The sequence below is a fragment of the Macrobrachium nipponense genome, chromosome 11 (assembly GCF_015104395.2).
Source record: "Macrobrachium nipponense isolate FS-2020 chromosome 11, ASM1510439v2, whole genome shotgun sequence".
Taxonomy (NCBI): domain Eukaryota; kingdom Metazoa; phylum Arthropoda; class Malacostraca; order Decapoda; family Palaemonidae; genus Macrobrachium; species Macrobrachium nipponense.
In genome coordinates this window covers 44300861-44326842 of record NC_061087.1, presented here as the reverse complement: position 1 = coordinate 44326842, position 25982 = coordinate 44300861, and the positions used below count along the sequence as shown (strand labels likewise).

At 40.3% G+C, this 25982-nt stretch overlaps 1 protein-coding gene across 4 annotated transcripts in view; it reads left to right on the top strand.

The window, feature by feature from the left end:
* Positions 1 to 25982, top strand: part of LOC135205584 (general vesicular transport factor p115-like) — a 489349-nt gene that overhangs the window by 327614 nt on the left and 135753 nt on the right. For 3 of the 4 annotated variants that reach the window (XM_064236360.1, XM_064236352.1, XM_064236375.1), the window contains exon 10: positions 5612 to 5635. The exons of the other annotated variant lie outside the window; for it this stretch is intronic. In XM_064236360.1, coding sequence (XP_064092430.1) covers positions 5612 to 5635 — 24 coding nt within the window. The remainder of the gene's footprint in view (positions 1 to 5611; positions 5636 to 25982) is intronic. 4 annotated transcript variants of the gene reach the window in all.

Genomic DNA, 25982 nt, shown 5'->3' with positions numbered 1-25982 from the left:
AAAATGGCATCCTATGAATTAGGGGTAACATTACAGTAGACCCCCTGTATTCGCAGGGGATGTGTAACAGACCCCCCATGAATAGTTAAAATCCGCAAATACTTGAACCCCCACTAAAAATGCTTATAACTGCCCATCTTGAAAAGTTCAAATACCAGATGTATACCTTGAATAATATCCTACATCCAATTCACCTTAAATTATTATCTAATTACTGTACAGTCAAACCTCGGTTTTCGTACGCCTCTCTTTTCATATGTTTCAGTTTTCATAGACTTTATTCTACAAAATTTTGTCTCGGTTATTGTACGTTTCCTCAGTTTTAGTTCACTTGGAAATGCTCCATCCAGGGCCCAGTGGATGACCAGGCCCCATATCGAGCACCTAAACAAAGCATCCCATCTTCTTTCGTGACCCATTCTGCTATTGTGTTCGTTGTGTTTGTGCTTTTTATGCTTTTTTTATTTGGGTGCAACTGCTAAAAAAGCCATCATGGGGCCAAAGCAAGTTCCAAGTGCTAGCCTTTGTGTAAAAAAGGCAAAACACAATAGAATTTAAGAAAGAACTTGTAGGAAAGTGTTGGAGGAAGTTACATGGTGATCTCAGTGAGAAAATACCTGCAAGCACCGTTGTTAATGAATTTAAGGCCAGCAGAGGCTGGTTTGAAAAATTCAGAAAACGAATGGGAATACATAATGTGCCTACTTCAAGGATTAAGGACATGTTTGCAAAGTGGAGTGATGTAAGAAATTTTGTGGAGAATTATCATCCCAACAAAGAAGTTGTAATCAGTGTCTCCAACATGCTTTATGACAATGCCATGTTTAATTTTAGGCAAATTTTAAAGAAACGGCAGAAACAAATAGGCAAATTTTAAAGAAACGGCAGAAACAAATGTCTCTGGACAGTTTTGTTGTGCGACAGGGGTCCAGAAACTCTCAAGCTGGTCCTAGTGCCAGTAAAAAACTAAGAGAACTAGCCTAACCCCAGTAGGTGCTTGATACCTGAAGTCCTTCTGGAGGGAGATTCCCCTTCCAAACAATAACCTCTCCTCCTCCCTCTCCCCTCCTCTCTTCCTTATGTTAACACGTGTTTTCCATAAAGGTAAGAGTGATGTTACATGTTAATTTATTCATTTCATTAGTCATTTATATTTATTTCTCATTGTTTTCTGTATGTAAATCTGTGTTTATTCCTTATAAAATGTACTTTTTATTAACATTTTTTGGGTTTGGAACGCATTAATTGTAATTAAATTATTCCTGATGGGAATTATTGTTTCGGTTTTCATGTGTTTCGGTTTTTGTGGGAGGTTCTGGAGTGGCTTATGTACAAAAACCGAGGTTCCACTGTATTAATCTCTGAGATTATAATAATATAATTTCAGTCACCTTTTACATTAATACCCTTAGAGATATATATACATATGCACTTCTAACACTTACAGGTAAAACAGAGAGAGAGAGAGAGCGAGCAATGAGTTGTCCTTAAATAAGAGAGTGAAATTATTGAAATTATTTATGAATTATTACACACACACACAATTATTACACACACACACACACACACACAGAATTATGTAAAAATCATTGGCCTGCAAATCAGCATCACTCCCCAACCTGTCACATTAACTTGGCATATTTGACAGCTCTGGCTTTGAGCTTCTCTTGCAGTTAAAAACAAAAGTTGAGGGAAATTATATTTTCATATGCAATTTGTAATTACAGTCATATTATTATTGTTATTATTATTATTATTATTATTATTATTATTATTATTATTATTATTATTATTATTATTCTTATTATTATTATTAATTATTATTATTATTATTATTATTATTATTATTATTATTATTGTTGTTAAAGAGGATGGCAGCATCAGTTGAATTGATTTTATGTAAGGTCTTTTCAATTCTTATTATTCTCTTCTCATCAGGGCTGATATTTGCTAATAGCTGGTTGATGTTCATATTCTGGTTAAGGAAATGTCTTCTAAAAATAGTCATTTATTGATATAACTAAAAGTGACGCATGGTCGCCGTAGAGTTTACAAATCTTAGTCTGGACGTTGTCTAAGGGCGTAACGCAATTCCAACGTTTCCAACCGTATCTTCAGTTCTCGGGAAGATGGCTTGACTCAGGGACTTAATCCCCTGTTCAGCCAATGAAAACTCAGCTTTCACCAGACAGAGCACATGGGACACAATAAATACCGCCGAACGACCCCCATTCCAATCAGTTCAAGCTCACTGTTTCATGAAAATGAACCGAAGATACGGTTGGAAACTTTTGAATTCCGTTACACCCTTAGACAACGTCCAGACCAAGATTTGTCTACGGCGACCATACGCCACTTTTAGTTATCATATCAATAAATTAGTATTTTTAGAAGACATTTCCTTAACCAGAATATGAACATTGGCCATGTTAGAGAGAGGGTGTCCTACCTTCATATTATTATTATTTTATTAAAAGTAATGGCTACTTCAGCAGCATTATACTTGTAGAGATTCTTCCCTATTTTGCGAATAGCGGCTTTTTCCGTGCTACTTAAACAGGCTAGTAGAGCGCCTATAGAGGTCATGGTCAAATACAGGGTCAAAATAGGCGTATATATTTGAATTTTACAGATAAACTATGATACCATAGTCATCAAAGTCATTAACGATTTCTCTCTCTCTCTCTCTCTCTCTCATCTCTGCTCTCTCGTCTCTCTCTCTCTCTCTCTCTCTCTCTCTTTCTTTCTTTCTTTCTTAAAGCGTGTCTGTTCACCCGGCCGTGAGGGCTCCTGGTCAATCGCGGACGAGCCACCCTGTTGCTGGCCTCCTCCCTCCCCCTTGCCTCTCCCCCTCCGTACCATGCCCTCGCACCCTGGTGGTGTGATGACTCGCTTGCTACACAGCTAGCTACCCGAGTCTGCATGAGAGGGGGAGGGCTCGCGTAGGTGGTGGGGGAGGAACCTCCCAGCGCTCAGGCCTGCCGTACTCAGTCGCTTTGCTCGGGGCTCGGGGCCATCCCTCTCCCTCCTACCGTACCTCGGTCAGCCTTCGGGCAGGGGAGGTGGGATCCCCCCATACCCCCCCCCCCCCCCCCCCCCCCCTCGCCCTCATAACTCTCCGGACAGATTCATGAGTTAGGGTAATCATATGGGCCTTGGCCCCACTCCGGGGGCCTCTTACGGTTCTTCCGTATCCTACATAGCACACACATACTTTTATTGTATAAGGTCCAGAGTTTTATTCCGATTATACGTTGTCCCTGTTTTCACGTCACGAGGGTATGAGTAGGCCTTCAAATGGATGATAGCCCAACTCCGGCCCCCGGCGGAGTTAACCCTCTTTCCCCCTTACATATATGTGTTACCTCGGGAGAAAGTATAACAGTGGGCCAGTTACCCTTCCATGACCTCCTTTTATGTTATAACCATATGCAGTTTCATGTACCACATATATAATTATAGATATATATATTTTGTTATATTACCTTGTGTCACCGGACCTAAATGTGTTCAAGATAATTTCATTGTAGCTACTCATTGTAGACCTATGTTAAACCAGGTGGTTGTTGTTGCACATACACTAATGGTTGTGTCACACACGTTACCCTCACACGTTGATATCAGTGGGCACATTCTACTTTTGTATATAAGTACGCATATTTACATTTTTTCATTTGAGGTGTAAAAGCAATCAAATTGGATTATTTCAAATTTTATGCTTGCTTTGGAAGCAATATTAATGTTATGGCAATTTAAAAAAAAAAATTTTTAATGAACATTTGAACTGAGGTTTGATGACAACTTCGTTTTGGTCAAATGCATCAGCGATGTGTGAATGATTTTGAAAATGTTTCATAAGTGTTTTTTTCAGAAATTTGGCTACACATGACATTTTCTTCCAGTTTTGAAATAAATGACAGATTTCACTCTTATGAAACATGGTATGGTCTTACTGTATGCATTAATCATGTTTTCGCATTGAGATAACAGATAAATATGGAGCATGTTAGGTTGCCAGTTAGTGAATTTTGAACGAAATTGTATGCAGTCATGTAGCTCGAGTTCTGAGCATAGCTGCATCTGTACTCCACTAGTACTACTATGTATCGTAGTTGTTAAGCTCATTTGAGGCTGGGCTTCAGAATGAGCATATTAGGTTGATTCTCTCTCTCTCTCTCTCTCTCTCTCTCTCTCTCTCTCTCTCTCTCTCTCTCTCTTTAAGGTAATGTGAGATGTATTTGAAATCACAATACAGGCAGTCCCCAGTTTACAACAATTTTGGCTTACAATGTTCCGAGGTTACAATGCTTTTTAATTATATCCATCAGAAATTATTTCCAAGTTTATGACGCATGTTCCAGGGTTCTGATGCTTACGAAGCCGATCTGATGGAAGAAATATGACTCTAGAAAGGCAATTTTGGCTTACAATGTTCTGAGTTACAATGCTTTTCAATTGTAATCATCAGAAATTATTTCCAGGTTTATGATACATGTTCCAGGGTTACAACACTAACGAAGCCAATCCAACGGAAGAAGTATGACTCCAGAAAGAAAAAATAATCAATATTTGAAGTTTGTTAATGAAAAATGCAATAAAAATGCAGTTTACATAGTTTTCTATAAACCCAAAGCATTAAAAGTAAGGTTTTCTTAGTATTTTTTAAGATTTTCGATGATATTTCTGCTTACAACAATTTTTGGTTTACAATGCATCTCAAGAACTGAACCCTTGTTGTAAACTGAGGACTGCTTGTACTGTAAAATGTTTTTGGATGATAGAGCATACTGTACAATATCTAAAATATTTGCTAATTATTTTAATTCTATTTTCCTGTCTGCTCTCAATAAAATCAGACTGGAAAATAAAATAGAGCATACTGTATGGTATCTAAAATATTTGCTAATTTACTCAGTTCTTGAGCTTGGAACTGCAGCCAAGGATGTCTTCTGCGTTTGTCGATATGGTGGGCTCCCTCAGCCAAGAATCTGATGTGTGTATGCCCACTTCAATGACCCTAACTCTTGGGTCTAATAATTCGGATAATTGAGGAATTACTTTTATTAGGCCTGTATGAAAAAATTATTTAAAAGCTGTTTTTGTATGAAATGGATGCTAGACACACTTTTTCAAAAGATTTTCTGTTTAGTAATGGAAGGTTTATTTTGTGTGAAATGGATGTGAGGCTGTATCTCAAACCTTTTTTAGTTTATTACAGTTTACACTAAATGTTACAGTGACATTTATATAAAGATATATAAAGGGTTTATATTGTATTTGCTGTTTGAAACTTGGTTATTATGATCGAGTGGACTAGTAATGTTTGTTGTTTCCTGTTGTACTTTTTTTTTTGCTTTTTTTTTTTCTTTTAGATCATATTGGATTTCTAGAACTAGCAGAAAAGGTCTGAAAAAGTGATCTTGGGCAGTTTTGTTCTGTAATTTCCCTTCCTATCTTGGGTCTATGTCTTTTTATAAATGAAGCACCTTGACTATAAGATCTGTTTTTTCCTGTTGGTAATGAATATTTGTGTGTAATTTGCTTATGGTTTTCAAACTGTTTTTAATGAAGGCTGTTTTTTGTGCTAACTAGTAGTTTGTTATACTTACAGTTGTGCCTGGAACTAAACCTTTTCGTAAGTGGAGCTTCATTTGTGCATTTGCTGCATGCTCATCTTTTAAAATACTGTGGTTATTTTTTAGAATTATCATGTATGTAATAATTGTGAATGCACATACACAATGTTTTGCTCTTTATTTTAATAGCAATTTGAGTAAAGATATCTTACTTTGAGGATACTGTACTTTGTATACTTGTAGATGCAAATTAAGATATTTGATATATGATTATTAAATATGATATGTTTTTATAGAAATGTTAGCTTGACTCAAAAAAATCTGTAATTGTCACATGTTCATATTAAGTTAAAGTAACAAGGCACAGAATGTTTGTAAGTAGCTTATAAACACATTTTAATTTACAAGCACTTAAAAAATTATTTGATTAGGCTAAGGTTCCTAAGCAATGCCATGCATGTTAGGATTACTTTAGTTGAATATGGTAAGTACTTAAGTATATCTTCATTTTGTGGGAAAAATTTAATTTATGTATGGCTGTCTTCAGAATTTTGCAAGTAAAATTACCATTATCCTTAACAGTGCTCATTTAATTATTTTGCTTGTTGCTAATAGAACTGCTCCAAACCCTTTACCATTTTTAACAGTCAGCATGGACATATTTTTGTTTACCTTGCATGTGATTGAAACAGACTTAATTTAAATGTGAAGTTACATAGACTCTAGTCAGAAAATAATATGACTGGTCTGTTGTATCAAAGTAAATAATTGTATGTGGGTATTGATCTGCTTCTCTCCTTAATTAACAAGATGAATAACATTTCTCTTTCCTGTTTTATGCTGTTATTGTTCATACACAGAACAAAGCTTTGGGCTGAACAATAGGATAATCTTCTAGTGCCAGCTGGAAACCAGTTAAAAAACAATAAAAGATTGTAAAGCAAGGAATCTGTGGCATCTGGCAACTCGTGTATACGAGGTGGATGCTTGTCACTGACCAGGCTTGGAACCTCGTGATACACCAGTCTTTCTTTAACCACCTCGGGGATTTACTTTCGCTTTGCTCTCCTCTCCCCAAGCTGGTTTTTTTTACCTAAGCCTGTGGTTTGATTCATATTTATCCAGCCTAGAAGTCCAATGGACGTCAATGTTTTTAGACAGCCTTCCATGATTCCTGGGTTGACCTTCCTTTGGGACAGATGCAAATTGCAATAGATGTGCCTCAAGCCTTTTCATCTGATTTGTCATTGGCTGTGTTTTGTGTATTGCTGATCCATCTCACAAGGGGATATTGCCCCTTCAGGAAGAGAGGGGCCAACTACATTTTGTTCTTTAGCATTTTACATTTGTTATATTGAAGATATTTTGAAAACATTTGTATTATGATATTAATGTTTTATGTATTCTTTTTATTTTATCTAGTTACACATTTTCTGGGAACATGGTAATGTTTTAGTCTTTCAGAATTTGTTTCGGGATGTTTGAGATGTTAGGGGTTTGTGTTGTAGACAAGGTTTTTATGCCAGGATTCGGCTGTCTAGCATATTAGTACATTCCTACACTTTTGTCAACATGAATTTTAATGGCATATGAATGCGTTTTTCCCATCTGCTTGCAGGACCAGTCATGGGTGCCATCTCATCTCTTTTCCATCATTTTGGTTTGGAAGGGGCATGGGTCATACGGCTCACTCCCTTCCTCCCTTTAAATATGATTTTTCTTGCTCTCACAGGATAGAAATCTTCTTTCCTGAGGGATAGAGCATGTTCTTTGTTTCTTTACAGGCTCTTCAGGTGTCTATAACCAAAACTCAGCCCGTTATGGTGCCATAAATCACCAATTTTATGGCGCTATACAAGCCCCATAAAATTAGATCACCATTAACCGAGACCGCCAATAACTGGGGACTGCCTGTAATGAGTTCCATGAATTTCAGAATGACCTTGGTGGTGTCTCCGCGGCCACAGGCAGAGTGGTTCCCAGAACTTCTGTATCTTCTGTCAGCCTTTCCAAAAGAAATTTCCCCATAGAACTACCTCCTTTGTCAGCCTCATGTGGAAGGTTCACCAGTTGGTAAGATCTCTATCGCTTCATGGCTGGAGACTGTCAAGTATCTCCCAAGAGCGAGAGGCTTTTCTAACAAAGCAGCAGGTCAGATGTCCAGCTATTTCAGGAGGTCTTCGTCAGCAGTTTACTAAGGGCAATTGGCTGTCTACAGTAGGCCCCCCTATTCACGTTCTCCGGATTTGCAGACTCACAGATTCATGGATTTCTCTCTGGACCATATCTACCCATTATTCGTGGGAAATTCACCTATTTGGTGTATTTTTCTATGAGAAATACCCAGAAATTCCTGGTTTTTCTAATGAATTTTATCATAAAATGCACTTTTGTGTGATAAAATAATAAAAAAAACCAGGTATAAAAAATTTTAGTGGGTTTTTTTTGAGTTTTACCTACCAAAATAGGCTGTTTTCAGCATTTTTATAGGGGTTCCAACCATTCGCGGATTCTTAACATTCACGGGGGGCTGGCTGGGGGTCTGGTACGCATCCCCCACGAATACAGGGGGACCACAGTATTGTGGTTAGGGTCTTCAACAGTGTTTCTCTCCACTCGGAACTTCAGTGAGCAGAAAGCGGATTTTCTAAGATTTCTCAGGAACACAGAAACTAAAAAGCTCTTTCCATCTCAGCTTTCAGGGGCTACAGGGCCACCTTAGGGTTGGTCCTGCGCCTGAAGGGCGTGGACATCTCTTCATCCTGGGAATCTTGATGTTGTTCAGGAGTTTCAAACAATCCTGTTCACCGTGAGAACTTAAACCTGTGATGTGGAATCTTACTCTGGTCCTGAGTAGTCTCACTCGAGCCCCATTCAAACAACTACATCAATCGTCAGTCAGGAATCTGACTCTTAAAGACAGTTTTCCTGTTGGCCCTGGTTTAAGGTCTGTGGCCTTCGAATTTGTCACGGAATATGTTGCTAAAACTCAAATCCATCGGTTCTTGATGACAGATTTGCGTAGTTTTCAATTCCCTTCCTGAATGAGTTTATGGACAGCGATCTGCAGGAGTATTTGCTTTGTCCTGTCAGAGCTCGTGTTGCTATCTAAAAAGGACTCGTCACCTAAGGCATTGGTATTGTAGAATGGAAATTTCCAAGAACTCTATTTCGTTCTGGCTGCATGAGGTGATTAAGCTGGTATACCCTCACCTTACAGTTCTCTCACAGAGTCTGTTCAGGCTAGAGCAGATGACATCAGAGGAATGAGTTCCTCTCTGGCATTTAAGAAGAACTTGTCTGTTCATAGGATTTTGAATGCTGATTCCTGGTTTCAGCAGACCACATTCACTTCCTTTTCCTGAAGGACACTGCCCACAGGTCCTTGGACACTTTTTCCTTGGGTCTGGTGGTGGCTGCTCAACAAGTTGTCTACCTCATCCAGTGCCCCTAGTGGGACAGTTTTTATCTTACCTAAGATGATTGTGTGGAAAAGAGAATGTGTGAGATGGCTGTTCTCCTTTCTCTTTATTTTTTTCTTCTTCCTACAGGCAGGTTGAAGAATAAGACATGTCATAAGCTGAAACTGGTCTGATATACAGTAGTGCCTCAGGATACGAAATTAATCCATTCCGAAGCGGCCTTTGTAACCCGATTTTTTTTGTATCTTGAACCACATTTTACATGTAAATTGCCTAATTCATTCCAAGCCCTACAAAAACACCCCAGTAAACTTTATGATAACGCTAAATTGACCAATAAACAATGAAATACAACAATTAGGACCATTCAATACCTAACATAAACTACATATACTACTGTATGTACCTGTAGATAAAGTGTATTAGTGTGCATGATACAAGAAATACTGCATGTACATATGTAGTAAAATGTGGAACCTTACCTTTCGAGTGAGGCAATCTCTAAAAGTGGCGACAGAGGAGGAGGGCAAATGGCAGAAAACATGAACACTTAACTTTACGAAACACATTAAAAATGGCAGAAAACTTTAACACTAAACTTTACGAAACACATTAACAAATGGCAGAAAACATTAATACTTAACTTTACAAAATCTTAAAATTAATCTTTTTTACTTTTTTTTTTTTTTTTTTTTTTTTTTTATACACAATTTCAATTTCTTCACCACTTTCAACTTTCTGTTTTTTCGTATCACTTGGATTTTCCTGTTTGCTTACTACGTACTACTAAACGTCTCTTTAAAAAATAACTATCCAAGAAAGACTGCTTCTGCCTGCTTTTTACAATGTTCCTAAACGACTTGGGCAAATATCATCGAACTGCGCAAGCATACAATCTGTGTAAGCCTTTTCGAGGTGTGTCTTTTCTACAAATAATTGCACTTTATGAAAAGCAGCTAGAGCATCCTTAATTTCTGCCGTTGTCATAGGCTCCTCCTCCTCCTCCTCGCCGCTGCTAGAGAACTCTTCGTGAACGATGTTATGTTGCATGGCCTCCAACTCCTTCAGGTCATCTATCGTAAGCTCCTCATGGTGCTCCTCGAGAAGGTCATTGATGTCATCCTCGTCGACGACTAGCCCCATGGACTTGCTGAGAGCAACGATCTCGTCAAGATCTGGTTGCAAAACAGTTTCAGGATCGTCAACTGTTTCTGAATCTGCATCTGCTTCGCCCATGTCGAATCCCTCGAAGTCTTGGGTGGATACGGCATCAGGCCAGAGTTTCCTCCACGAAGAATTCAAGGTTCGCCTCGAAACCTCCTGCCAAGCTTGATCAATGAGTCGGATGCATATGATGATATCGAAATGCTCCTTCCACGAATGCAATGAATCTGGACATGTCTCATTGTCTTTAATCCCAGCAGGTTGAGTTTTTAGATACTTGCTTATCTATTCTCTCATGAGGTCAGACCCCCCTTCTTTAGAACTCTTATCTTCTATGAAGGGTGGTCAGGTAAGCTGAACCCCAGCTAGTTCAGGGTGTACTTGTACCTCCCTCCAAGTATAAATCTATCCTATTGTTAAGACGGAAGGTTAGTTCTGCGTATGAACAAATGACAAATTTTTAATCAATTTTTTATGTTAACTGCCCACATCTATAGCTGTCCCTCTCATATCCTGGGTTGGAAGAAAGACTGGTGCGTGACGAGGTTCCAAGCCTGGTCGGTGACCAGCAGCCACTTTGTATATGCATGAGTTGCCAGATACCACAGATTCCTTGCTTTACAATCTTTAATTGTTTTTAACTGGTTTCCAGCTGGTGCTAGAAGATTATCTTATTGTTAATACCTCAGGTTTGTTAGCTATGAAAAATACAGTTACCAAAAATTTGTCAATTTGCACATTTTAGAAGCATTTCTAATGAAGGATTTCATCTCTTACATACATGAAACCCATTTTCCTAGGTTTTATTGCACTTCCTTGCAATGTATAGCATTCAGTTATTTTCATTATGTCAATGAAAGTCAGATGTTTGAAAACATTGATTTAAAAGGAAAGGTAGCGCCGTATGAAAAAAGTATCTTGTTCGAACCTAAGTGATTCCAATTTAGAGTAAATTCATCCCAAATGTCCCTTCTTCATACAAATTACAAATTTATTACTTTTTATTCTGTTGCGAGAAAACACAATAACTACTAATGACTGTAAAATTGTTAGTCATATGAACAAATTTGTAGTTTTAAGACAGGTTGTACATCTTGTGGTAAGCAGACTCCCTACCGTACCGTTCATTACATTCACTGGTTTTAGATTGGTAGGTGGACAACAAGTTATGCAGGCACTGATACTTTTTGTCTGACCTTTTGTTATTAGATTAACTCGATACTATTCTTCAATGTATTTGCTTTAATTTTATTTTAAGTTTCTTTAAGTTAGTACAGTGGAACCTTGGTTTTTGTGTGCCCTGTTTTTCATACGATTCGGTAGACTTTTTCCAACTAAATTTTGTCTCATGTTTCATAGGTTTCCTTGGATTTCATACACTCAGAAATGCTCTTTCCAGGGCCCAACATGTTTCTAGGCCCCGTACTGAGTGCCCAAACAAAGCATCCTGTGTTCTTTAGTAACCCATTCTGCTTTTGTGTTTATTGTTTTTTGTGCTTTTTCATTTGCGTGCAACTGGTAAATCAGCCATCATGGGACCAAAGAAAATTCCAAGTTCCAGCCCTTCTGTAAAAATGATGAGAAACACTATAGAATTTAAGAAAGAGCTTGTAGCAAAGTGTTGGAGGGTGTTACATGCTGATCACAGTAACAGAATGCCTACAAGTGTTGCTGTAAGTGAATTTAGGGCCAGCAGAGGCTGGTTTGAAAAATTCAGAAAGCGAATGGGTATACATAATGTGCCTACTTCAGTGATTAAAGAAATGTTTGCAAAGTGGAGCGATGTAAAAGATTTTGTGGAGAATTATCATTCTGGCAAAGATTTTGTAATCCTCATCCCCGTCTTTAATAACAATGCCGTGTTCCACTTTAGGCAAATTTTAAAGAGATGCCAGAAAATGAAATTTCTGGGCTCAGTTCGTGTCGCCCTGTGAAATAATCCTTAAGTTCATTATTTCTAAGGTAAATAACCTAATAAATACCAGAGAAAAAATAAATTCAAGAAGATGTCAGTATAACTGACTCGCTCACTCTATAAAAGAAGTGTCGGTATGGTAACAGGGGCGAGTGAGACCACTACCACGAGCCTGTTGCCATTTAGAACTTCCCACATCAAAATCCCCACCTGAGAGAACCGATCCAAAGGTGAATGCGTCTGCTACTACTACTAATACCCACGCCACGCGGGCTGCAGCGCCTCTAGTGGTCATCCTTTTCTATTAGCTCGTTTACGACGCACGTGATTTTTTTTTTTCCTCTGTGTTGTTCTCGTTCTCTTGGATTTATTTTTCATCATGGAACGTTCAGCTATTGCCGCAGCTAAGTTAAGTACCCGAAAGGTTTAGATTTCTTATTTTTGTCTTCCAGGGACCAGTATTTTCCGTTTTTTAGGTTATATACGGTCACCCGGTTGACTCGTGGCAGCCATGGGCCCGCCTCGTGTTTGTTAAGATTTCCCAGTCCTCCATACTGGGACATCTTTTCTTTCCTTTCATGGGTTCTTATCACGTGTTACTCTATTTATTTGCATCGTATTATAGGATTTAGGAATTCACCGCCCATACCTTTGATCACACTGATATCTCTATGGTTTAGGTATTTAGGGCTACAGTGTTTTTCCCTAGTCCAGCATCCCAGCTTTTGCTCTTCATCGGCTACGGCTGGCTTCGAGTAGTCGACTGTTCTTCGGAACGGTTCGTCTTCTCCTGGACTTCTTTCTCTCTCACTCGTGTGTTCCTTCCATCCTTTTACGATGTGTATATTTATTTATTTATGATTTTTATCTAGTGTTTATTTTATTCTGTATTAGGATAGCTGTTAGGGCGTCCAGTACCTCGGCAGTTCTATTACTTTTCGGGTTCATTCACCCTTGGTACAGTTGGGTTCATGTGGTCACTTGCCTAGTGGTTGTGCTGCTTATCATCTCTTGGTCCACCTTTGATCACGTGTTCCTCTGGGCGCCCTACCCAGTTCCCTTCCCTCCCTTCCGCGCGGTAAGGGGGGGGTCTGGCCGGGCTCACTACGGTCGTCATGACAACCGCGTGAGCGCCTCCCTCCCCCTCTCTCTCTCTCGAGGGGGCTCCTGGGAGGCCCGGTCAGCTGGGAGACTGGGGGACCACTTATTCGCCTCGGGATCTGGGGAGCTCCGGCGTGGAAGGGGGTTGGGGTTGGCCACCCCTCCCTCCGGCCGCCTCGGTCCACTCCGGCGTGTCCCGTTCGCTCTTCCTCCCCCTCTCACCCCCTTCTCTCTATCCCACCACCAACGGACGGAGCCCCTGCTCACTAGCCGGGGCCCCTTCGGTTGTTGAGAGTAAGAGCTGGCTCCGCCAGCCACCAGGGTGAGAGTTACCCAGTGGTCCTAGAAGCTTGCCTACTACTACCTTCTTTCCGCTACCGGAGGGGCGCTTGCTTCCTTACCCGGGCACTCTAGTAGTCGGAAGGGGGCATGTCTTACTCCCTGTATGGAGTATACATACTCCTTTTGTATCTTTGTTAATTTATTCTTGACAACCTCCTCCGTTCTCCGTCATGGTTCTTCTCTCTATTCTCGCTAGGGTTGCATTATCCTTCTGGTTGTTTCTTTACTCCATCCCCGGTGTACACCGGAGACTCCAACCAGAACACCCTAGCTCCCACACGTATTTCGGTGGAGGACTACTTTTAAAATAACTTATATGCTCCGGCATGCAACGGAGTTTGTATATAGACTGTAAGTGTGTAACACCGATACTCATGTATCTTTCCACTTACAGGCTACCAACTGCCAGGAACCGGGCTGTAATGCGGTTCTTCAGGACCCCTGTGGCCACAAGGAGTGCAGGACCCACGCCCCATGCCCCACCACCCATGGCGAACTGATCGTCTGGCACCACGAGGCATGCACCATATGTTATGACCTCGTGAGTCAGTTGTTGGACGGAGTAAGTAGATATCAAGATAGTTACTTCCTCCATCATATATGTTCAATATATTTTAGTTTTAAGTCTTGGTTGTAAGCTTCGTTCTTAACCTACAGCTCCGCCATAAAGGACTTCATTGGTCCTCTCTTTCAGGCTGCTGCTGTGAAGGAGGTCGCCCTAGCGACCCTGAAAGCATGGGTGGGCGGCTTCGGCAGGAACGCCGCCAAAGGACAGCCCTACATTCTGGACAAGAAGTTGGCTGTCCAGATCTTCCCTGGAGGGAAAGCAACGGGTTACGTAGACCCCGCCACAGCAGCTCCAGCGATAGCCTCCATCCAACGGGAGGTGCAGCAAGCCTTCGTCAGCGTGTCGGGCCAGGACATCGTGCCGGACGTCGCCACCCTAGATATAAACGTAGAGCCAATGACGGTAGGTGCGGAGGACTTGTTAGTCGAGGTAGTGCTTCGGGCGCTCAAGGGCGTTTCCCTTGGGCGCAACCTGGATCTTCTTCCCCTGTTCCTTCCTCCTCCTCTTTCCAAGGCTTTACGGGATCTGAGATCCCTACTCCTACGCCTGCTGTTTCTGCGCCCCCTAAGGTAAAAGGACACAGAGAACAGAAGACCCTCCAGAAGACGACGCCCAAAAAGACGTCGTCTTCCTCCTCACGAAAGTCTTCGGCTTCCTACTCCGGAGCAGTGAATGGTAAATCTGAACCTTCACACTCGAGAGGGTCTAGAAGCAAAGATTCTAAGGAGAAGGTCCGCGCTCCAGCCGAGCCAGCACCCTCCCCTGTTGGCTTGCCTGCCCGGCCGGAAACTCCCCCGGTGGACTCCTGCCGGGATCACCAGCATCTAGTTGCCTTTTGACCACCCCGTCTACCTTTTCGGCAGGAGTTCTACAGCAAGCAGGAGAAATGGTTGGATCGCTTGGTACGAGATTTGAGCAAATGTTTGCTCAACTCTCCGATACCATCAACCAATCAGGTCAGTCCATCCAGGACCTCTCTAATCGTGTACTGGATCACGATAACCACTTTGCTGGCCTGAACCAGGCTTCTCAGGCCAACTTCCCGGTGGTAGGTTCTGGTCTGGCCCAGTTACCTGCCCACGACTCCCTGCCAGCATTCTCTATGAACAATCCTTGGAGGGTAGCAGCCTATGCTCCCTTCAAGGATGGTATGATCTCAATACCGGAGTGTGGAACGAGAAGGATCGAGGACTTTGAGTTCTACCCTGCCGGATTGACCCAACCTTTTATAGGGTATGCCAGACTAACAGAGACAGCTCTCAATATGGAAGACAAGATCCCTAGGGAGACTGTTCTGTATAGTAGGGACCACGCCCAGAGGGAGTGGGTTCACTGTCTGGAGGATTGGGATTGCTCCAATACCAGGCTACAGGCCTTCAAGAGTCCCTTCACCATTTTTGCCACGGAGGAGGAGGCTTCACTCCCCTTTACAACAAAGATGGTAGAGACGACCCTTCAAGCAGCTATGAAGGATGAACCCATCCCACAGCCCAGGGAAGCAGAGCCCACATCTCCCCTCTTCCCTGCGTTTGGAGAATTATGGGAAAACCTACCGGCTACTTTCACGGTAGGAAAGCTGAAACCGGACTGTGCCATGGAACAGTTCGGTGAGAAGCTACCTAGACTGCCAGATAGCCTCATTCAGGCAGAATTTGACTCAAGAACTAGGCTAGGGAGATCACTCAACTCCCTAGTCATAACTGAGATGGCTGCTCTCTCGTATGGTACGGAGCCTCTTTTTAAGATCTTGGGTAAGTCACAGCTACAGATGGTGCAAGCAGATGCTTATGACTTTTTCGTGGCCAGAAGGAACTGCCGTAAGCATGTGTTGCAAGAGGCTACCATTCGTCATGAACCAAATAGACTTCTCGCTTCCAACATATGGGGCGCGGACCTGTTCCCAGAGTCTTCTGTGAACGAGGTGCACCACGAAGCTTCAAGGCTTAACCAAAGCCTTAGAGCTCGGTGGGGTATCTCAGCCAAGAGGAAGCAGGAGAACCCTCCCTCTTCTGGTAAGAAACTTAAGAAGACTAAGAGGTTCCAACCATAGCAAAAGCACCAGCAGCAGCAGCATTTTGTCCAGGCCGTTCCAGTCACCCAACCGGGTCAGCCTTCGACGTCAAAAGGACAGAGTCAACCCATCCTCTTGCTATCCCCCCAAAACCAACCCTCGACCTCCTATACCGTCTCCCCAGCTTTCAATCCCATGTTTGAAAGCCAGGCCTTCCCAACCTTCAATATGTTCTCAAGGGGAAGCAGGGCAAGAGTAACTTTCGCCAGCGAGGTTCGGGAAGAGCTACCAACAGAGGTAAGCACTTCCGAGGGGGACGTGGAGGCCATCCCACACAGCAGCAGTGAGGCTCCCCAGGTAGGAGGGAGGCTGTTCCTCTTCCGTCACAGGTGGGGGTTCAGCAAATGGGCACAGAGCATCGTGTCCAAAGGACTAGGTTGGAGTTGGATCAAAAATCCTCCACCAACCAAATCATTTCTTCAACTACCATCAAAGGAATTGGCAGATTATGCAGAGGAGCTCCTTCAGAAAGGAGTTGTGTCGAGAGTCAGGCATCTAAAAATTTCAAGGGCGCTTGTTCAGCGTGCCAAAGAAAGGCTCTTCAAAAAGAAGAATAATCTTAGACTTGTCCCAGCTAAACTTTTTCATTCGTTGCGACAAGTTCAAAATGCTGACCATCTCGCAGGTACGGACCTTACTTCCCCGTGGGGCCGTCACCACCTCTATCAATCTTACAGACGCATACTATCATATCCCTATCGTGAGACACTTCCGCCCATACCTAGGTTTCAAGCTAGGAGACCAGGCATTCTCTTTCAAAGTGATGCCCTTCGGACTGAATGTAGCCCCCAGGGTATTCACGAAAATAGCGGAAGGAAGTAGGAGTTCAACAACTGAGATCACAAGGGATAATGGTAGTAGCGTACCTCGACGATGGCTGATTTGGGCACCAACCGTCGAGGAATGCCGCAGAGCCACAGACAAGGTAATTCAATTCCTGGAACATCTGGGGTTCCAAATAAACAAAACGAAATCCAGATTCACTCCGGAGATTCGTTTTCAGTGGCTAGGCATCCAATGGGACTTATCCTCTCACAATCTGTCAATTCCGGTGGTCAAAAGAAAAGAAATAGCCAAGTCAGTGAGGCAATTCCTCAACAACAAGCAAGCTTCGAGGAGAAACCAGGAAAGAATCCTAGGTTCCCTCCAGTTTGCCTCAGTGACGTACGTCCTTCTGAAGGCAAGATTGAAAGATATAAATCGAGTTTGGCGCTCAAGAGCAAATGTCAAATCTCGAGACAAGTTGTCAGTGATTCCGCAAGTCCTTCACAACCAACTTCGTCCATGGGCGAAGGTAAAGAATCTGTCCAAGTCAGTTCCCCTTCAATATCCTCCTCCGGCGTTAACTATTCACACAGACGCCTCCCTAACAGGTTGGGGAGGATACTCTCAGTTCAAAAAGTTCAGGGGACTTGGTCTACTCAGTTCCGCCAGCTCCACATAAACGTTCTGGAAGCAATGGCAGTATTTCTTACCCTAAAGAAGCTCCTTCCCCCGAAGAAGTCTCATCTAAAGCTGGTTTTGGACAGCGCAGTAGTAGTTCACTGCATCAACGGAGGGGGATCCAAATCCAAACATGTGAACCATGTCATGATAGTCGTTTTCTCCTTAGCAAACAGGTACAAATGGCATCTATCATCCACCCATTTAGCAGGGGTAAGGAATGTGATAGCGGACGCCTTGTCCTGTTCAGTTCCTCTGGAATCAGAGTGGTCTCTGGACAACAAGTCGTTCCAGTGGATACGCCGGAGTGTTCCAGGTCTCCAAGTAGATCTATTCGCCTCACAAGCAAACCACAAGCTCCCTTGCTATGTGGCCCCCAACCTGGACCCTCTGGCCTATGCCACGGACGCCTTGTCCATAGACTGGAATCAGTGGAGAAACATCTTTCCTCCAGTGAATTTTCTCTTGAAAGTTCTGAACAAACTCAGGACTTTCAAGGGACAAGTAGCTCTTGTAGCTCCGGATTGGCCAAAGAGCAACTGGTACCCCTTACTACTGGAATTGGGTCTCCGACCTCGACGGATTCCCAATCCCAAACTGTCTCAATCAGTACAAATGAAGACTGTGTTCGCTTCCTCAGGAATTCTCAAGACCCTAACTTTATGGACTTCATGAAGTTTGCGGCTAAAAAAGATGCAGATATTGATCCCCTGAATAACCTTTTCCTAGAATCAGATAAGAGGGAATCAACAATGAGGCAATATGATTCTGCTGTCAAAAAGTTAGCATCTTTCCTGAGGGAAACAAACACTACAACCATGACTGTTAACTTAGCTATATCCTTCTTCAGGTCCTTATTTGAGAAAGGTTTAGCAGCTAGCACATTACCACTAATAAGTCAGCTTTGAAGAAAATCTTTCAGTTGGGTTTTCAAATAGACTTAACAGAATCTTACTTTACGTCTATTCCCAAAGCCTGTGCTAGACTTAGACCTTCTGAGAGACCTACATCAGTTTTATGGTTTTTAAATGACGTCCTCAAACTAGCTTCGGACACTGACAACTCTTCTTGTACATTTATAATGTTACTTAGAAAGACGCTATTTTTACTAAGCTTGGCCTCAGGGGCCAGAATCTCAGAACTGTCGACTCCATCCAGAGATACGGGACATGTGGAATTTCTCCCTTCAGGAGAAGTTTTGCTTTCTCCTGATCGCAGTTTTTTAGCTAAAAATGAGGATCCTTTAGCAAGGTGGGCACCTTGGAAAGTCATTCCTCTTACCCAAGATCCCTCTCTCTGTCCAGTAATGACCTTAAGAACCTTTCTGTCTTGGACATCCTCTAGATCATGAGGTCCTCTCTTTATGAGAGAAAGAGGTGGCACCTTATCAGTAAAAGGAATCAGGCAGCAGATTCTTTACTTCATTAACCCTTAAACGCCGACTGGACGTATTTTACGTCGACATTTTTTGTCTCTCGGGGTGCCGACTGGACGTATTTTACGTCGACATACAAAAGTTTTTTTTAAAATTCGCGGAAAAATACTTTTAGGCCTACCAGCCGCAAAACTCTTGAATCACGCGCCTTGGGGATGCTGGAGTTCACGGATCAGTTGTTGTTGTTTTGACAATCGTTACGCAGGCGCGCAAGCGCGAATTTCTTTCTTGCCGCACTAAAAAGTATCTGTGACACATCTCTGAAATTAAATTATTTCGTCACTTTGGGACATAATTTTTGTACCATTTTTAAAATTGCATCCGTGTTACATAGAGTATTATATATGAAAATGTGCACATTTTTATGTAGAATACAACAAAAAAATAATTCTCATGATTGTAGCTTTTATCAGTTTTTAAGATATTTTCATATAAATAACGATAAGTGCCAAAATTTCAACCTTCGGTCAACTTTGACTCTACCGAAATGGTCGAAAAACGCAATTGTAAGCTAAAACTCTTATATTTTAGTAATATTCAATCATTTAACTTAATTTTGCAACTAATTGGAAGTCTCTAGCACAATATTTCGATTTATGGTGAATTTATGAAAACTTTTTCCTACGTCCGCGCGGGTAACTCTTCCGAAAATAATCATACATGCGATTGTGGTAATGTTTGCACCATTTTAAATTAGGCCGTTACATAAAGTTTTATATATGAAAATGTGCGCAATTTCATGCACAATACAACTAAAAACAACCCATGGTTGTAGCTCCTTTTATCAATTTCGAAATATTTTCATATAAAAAATGATAAGTGACAATTTTCAACCTTCGGTCAATTTTGACTCTACCGAATAAATGGTCGAGGAAAAACGAAATTGTAAGCTAAAAGGCCTATATTCTAGTAATATTCAAGCATTTAACTTCATTTTGCAAACAAATTAAATTGGAAGGTCTCTAGCACAATATTCGATTTATGGTGAATTTATGAAAAAAATAACATTTTCTTTACGTCCGCGCGTAACTCTTCCGAAAAAAAATCATACGTGCGATTGTGGTAATGTTTGCACCATTTTAAATTAGCCGTTACATAACGTTTTATATATGAAAATGTGCGCAATTTCATGTATAATACAATAATAAATAGTTGAAGGTTGTAGCTATTCTCATTTTCGAAATATTTGCATATAAATCACGATAAATAGAAAAAAAACCAAAAAAAAACACGTTCGGATCAAATTTGACTCTACCGAAATGGTCGAAAAACGCAATTGTAAGATAAAACTCTTACAGTCTAGTAATATTCAGTCATTTATCTTAATCGTGAAACAAATTCGAAGTCTCTAGCACAATATTTAAATTTATGGTGAATTTTTAAAAAAACTTTCCTTCCCTCCGCGCGCGGATTCTCCGCCACAAATCTCCGAATGTGTAAGTCCCATTCTCGGAATATTTGCTCCGTTTCATATTAGGCATTTCATAGAGTTTTATATATGAAAATGTGCGCAATTTCATGTAGAATAAAACGAAAAATATTTGAAAGTTGTAGCTTTTCTTATTTCCGAAATAATTGCATATAAAAAATATATATATAAAAAATTCGACATTCGGTCAACTTTAGCTCGTCAGATATGGTCGAAAACTGCATTTGTAAGCTAATATTCTTACAGTATAGTAATATTCAATCATTTGTCTTCATTCTGAAAACATATTGGAAGTCTCTATTACAATATTTAGATTTATGGTGAATTTTTTGAAAAAAATATGTGTTTACGTAAGCGCGTTACGAATTCATGTATTATTTTGTGATAATATTTTCTCTGTGTTGCTTTTATCGTTTTACAATGTGTTATATATCAAAATTATCGCAATTTAGTGCACATTACAACGAAAAAAAAAGTAACTTGTTACATTCAACCGTTTTGGGCGCACAGCGCGATTTGAATACAATTATATATGAAATTTCGTTTTTGCGCTATCATATATCGCATTATTTATATATTGATAATGATAATTTTTTTTCATTTCTGATGGTTGCATACTAAACTTCAAGCAATGACAAAAAAAGGAGCCAAAAATGAACTCTTAATCTTGAAAACTAAGCGCGCTGTGATTTTTTGAAAAAAATATTTTTTCCGCTTACGCGCTCACTCTCAAACCCCTCCGGCATACGGGAGTCATTTTTTTATTTACCGCTCCGGCGTTTAAGGGTTAAGCAAGCCAATCCTGAATCATTCCCAAAAGCACATGATATCAGGGCAGTAGCTACCTCTATTAATTATTTCCAACATATGAATTTTGATGATCTTAAGAAATATGCTGGATGGAAATCACCGACAGTCTTCAAGCGTCATTACCTAAAGTCCTTGGAATCCTTAAATTTCAGCAGTGGCCAGCGGGAAACAGAGTTTCCCCTGACTCTGCACAGTAGTCGTAGTTGAAGATCCAGGTCCTTCCTTTCTACCTATCTTGTCTAACATGTCTTACCCTACCGTTAAGCTCTACATGGTCCTCTAGCCTTAGCTGCTATGATGACATATTGTTGGAATGTCCCTTATTTTTTTGCTAGGGACACCCACATAATCTGGCATATAAATGTGCTTCAGTGTTTCTACCCTTATTTTTATGCTAGAGCAGAACACATTAACTTTTGTCTATGTTGTACATATATTAATTTAGATTTAGTGAATCTTCTGTCAATTTTGTTTTGATACCATATTATTAAGCTCTGCTTTACCTGTTATTACTATATTAAGCTAATTTTAAGTACCCTTATATTGTAATCTTGTATCATAACTTTTGATTCACTTATATTATACTTTTATTTTATTTTATAGTTTCATTGAGACCCTTTATTATCATCTTGTACTGTTTCTCTGGTACTATTTCACAGGGCGACACGAACTGAGCCCAGAAAAGGGATTTTGACGTAGGAAAAATCTATTTCTGGGCGATGGGTTTGTGTCGCCCTGTGAAACCCCCCCCCCCCATCATTTCCCACCCTGCAGCCCAAGATGAACATCTTGAGAAAAGGATGACCACTAGAGGCGCTGCAGCCCTCGTGGCGTGGGTATTAGTAATAGTAGCAGATGCATTCACCTTTGGATCGGTTCTCTCAGGTGGGGATTTTGATGTGGGTAGTTCTAAATGGCAAAAGGCTCGTGGTAGTGGTCTCACTCACCCCTGTTACCATACCGACACTTCTTTTATAGAGTGAGCGAGTCAGTTATACTGACATCATCTTGAATTTATTTTTTCTCTGGTATTTATTAGGTTATTTACCTTAGAAATAATGAACTTAAGGATTATTTCACAGGGCGACACGAACCCATCGCCCAGAAATAGATTTTTCCTACGTCAAAATCCTTTATCTCTGGACAGTTTGTTGTGCGACTGGGGTCCAGTGACACTCAAGCTGGTTCTAGCTCCAGTAAAAACCTAAGAGGGGAAGTAACCCCAGATAGGTCCTTGATACCTGAAATCCTTCTGGAGGGGGATTCTCTTTCCAAACAATAACCTCACCTCCTTCTCCCCTTTTGTCTGTCTTCCATACACTAACGAGTCGTCCATAAAGATAAGAGTGATGTTAAATGTTTATTATTCATATTTATTTCGCATTGTTTTCTGTGTGTGAAACTGTTTATTCCATATAAAATGAATTTTTTGTTAATAATTTTGGGGGTCTGGAACGCAATAATTTAATTTTCATTATTCGGTATAGGAATTATTGTTTTTGTTTTCATACATTTCAGACTTCATGGGACGTTCCGGAATGGATTATGTATGAAAACCCGGGTTCCACTGTATTAGTTTCTAAAGTGGTATTCATTTGTGGGGAAAGTGTTGGCGAAACAGTTGTCTATCTGTCATTTATATGTGTTGTTGCTATCCACTTTTCACTTTTTATTATTCTGTAATTACATTAGAAATGAATAAACATCTCTATATTTATTATCATGTATTTCAGATACATTTGTTATTATTCAGTTCACCAACACTTGCAATGTTTTTCATTAATTTTCATTAGGTCATATTTGTTTTGAATGATCTATATACTATACAACTCTTTTGGGAAAACCCTGTACATGTGTTCTTGTGCATTACAGTAAATATTTGTTATAACAGACCCATTGATCATAAATAAAAGCAACTGAAACTCTTCTACTTAGGAGATTGGAGGAAGAAACCCCAATCCAAATTTGCCTGCATCATTCCTTTTTGTGCCTCAATAGCATTTTGGATGTGGTGTTGGCCTTCTCAAGACCAACCTTGTGTTTTTGCTGGTTTTGTGCTCTGCCATTTGTAGATGACCAGTTTACATTAATCATTCAAGTTTGGTCATTTTACAGGTAGTCCTAGCCTATTGGCAGTGTTGGTTGCTTGCATTCAGGTTTTACGCCACTTGGCTAATGACGCCGTTAACCAGATTTTTTGTGACAGTAAGTGATTTCCGTCTTCTGTAAGTGGTTTATTGGCATTGGTAAGTGGTTTATCGGCATTGGTAAGAGGTTTATCGGTGCTGATAAGTGGATTATTGGCACTTACCATTTCATAAATGCCAATTATTACCATAATTATCAGTGATTTTCGGTTATCCGTGATTTTTGGTCATCTGCGCTCAGCTGGGAACGAAACCCCCAGCCATTAACAGGGAACTTCCTGTACTCATTTTATTGTGATGACCATTATTGTGTGAGTTATTAACTTACTTTTGCCCTTATGATGGTAACTGACACATTACCTCTTAATTATTGCAAATGTTCCATTTTTTCAGTTCCAGTGTCATAGCTTTAAGGTAGTGATATATAGTAAAATTTGGCAATTTTTGAGTTTCTGTAGTTCTTTTTAGTATGTAACTCAAGTTCAGGTTCTGTTTGCTGAATGTAATTTGGTGGTATAGATGATCCTTTGCCAAATTCTTATTGGGGTGGTTTGTTTAATCATGTTTTGCCCTTTCTCTTGTTGCTGCAGCAGTTGCCTTTGGTTCTCTATTAGGTTTTTGATGTGGTAATTTCGTGTTTTTGTTGTATTTAATGGGTTCATTTAAAGTGAATTTATACTTAATTTTTCATATTTTTTATTTTGTTATTAATTTTTTGTACTTTTATTACCCTAGTGATTGCCCTTGTGTCATTATTTATTGTTAGTAATTTTACTTTTACTACCCAAGTGATTACCTTTGGGTCATTATTATGTAATAATCATGCCCCAGTTTACTGTAAATAGGGAAGAATAATAAGTTGTAAAGTACATTAATGTTGCCTTTAGCTATGGACCCTCACTTATAATGTCCTTAGTGTTGGGTCAACAGTATCCTCTTGATTGAAAGAGTGTCCTGTGTAAGGATTGGTCTTTTGAGTCAGTGGTATTATATACCCAGTGGCATGCCAGTAAAATCAAGTTTCTGCTATACAAAGCCATTGTAGGATTCTACTTCTGTTGCTCTGTGACTGTGTCTCTCAAATCTTTAGAGTATCATCTGATGGGGCTTCCTCTTCTGCCTAGTGTCAAGAGTGATCATATTAAGCAGCATAGACCTTCTCATCCCTTTACTTGTACAGTTTACTCACCCGAGGAATTCTCTTTCCCATAGATGTGTCATTCCTGACATTCTTCAGGTTATCCCTAGGATGTACAGCTAGAAACAAAACCGGCGTCGCCCAGCCAAGCCTGGCTCGGAGAGATCATGCCCTTCTTGCCCTGAAGGTGGCCCACGTTCAAACAACCAGTACATAGTTAAGAATGGTTCGAATGGGAGGAGGAGGGAAATTGCAGTAATCAGGCAAAGAAATGCAATAATGAATGAAATATATATATATATATAGAGAGAGAGAGAGAAATTGTAATGACAGAAATGCATACAGTGTATGGGGAGAGAGAGAGAGAGAGAGAGAGGGAGAGAGAGAGAGAGAGATGAGAGAGAGAGAGAGAGAGAGAGAGAGAGAGAGAGAACAAGCTTTTATTCCTGTTTAGTTATTAATCTGATGGATATATATGAGACCTGCTTTAAGAAATATGTTATCGTATATTTTTTGGGAAATAATTGTTATGAAATCTTATCACATCATATTGTTTTAAATCCTTATCATATTTTCTATATAAAAAAAGCCTTAAATAGTGTTGGAACTGACTATTCATATTAATATTATTCAGATGGAAATATCCTTCTTTTTCATTATTCTATAAGCAGCTGTATTCTTCTCTCTCTCCTCTCATCTCTCTCGTCTCGTCTCCTCTCTCTCTATCTCTCTCTTGACTCCTCTCGTCAATCGTCTCTCTCTCTCTCGTCTCTCTCCTCTATATCCTCATCTCTCGTCTCTCTCTCATATCACCCGGATCCACTTTTTGAATAATAGTAAATGTTTGATATGTTATTTGAATGCGGCCAAGGATCACAAAACTGTAAATGGCTACACTACCAACTTGTGCTTGGCTGCATCTGTTTTTGCTCTAGATTGACTGGACTTATAATTACCTGTACTATTACCAATAATATACAAATCTGGTCACAAAGATGTTACACACCCAGATTTGTAGCCATGGGTTGTATGAGTCATCAAAGCATCAATTTTGCAAGGGTATTATTTTATTATACTAATTAATCTATGCTAAGAACACATTACTGGATATGCTAATCTAGCACTACAGGATTTGTATTTATGGCATAACTTAGTTGAGTTACCAGTATTTGAGTGTGATGGGGCACTTGGCTCCGTCCCTGGCAACCATCTTGGCTACTTATAGAAAGTATTTTAATTTGCTATATTTCTTATATTATATTTATTATATTGTTTTCAAAATTCTTGGTGAAAATAAATGTGAAGTGAAATGCAGTGAATGTGTGCATCAATGCATTAATGTAATGATGGTGGGATATAAAGGATGTAGGTGTTGCAAAACTGTATAATATTAACATATCATTTAAGCATTTCAAATTATT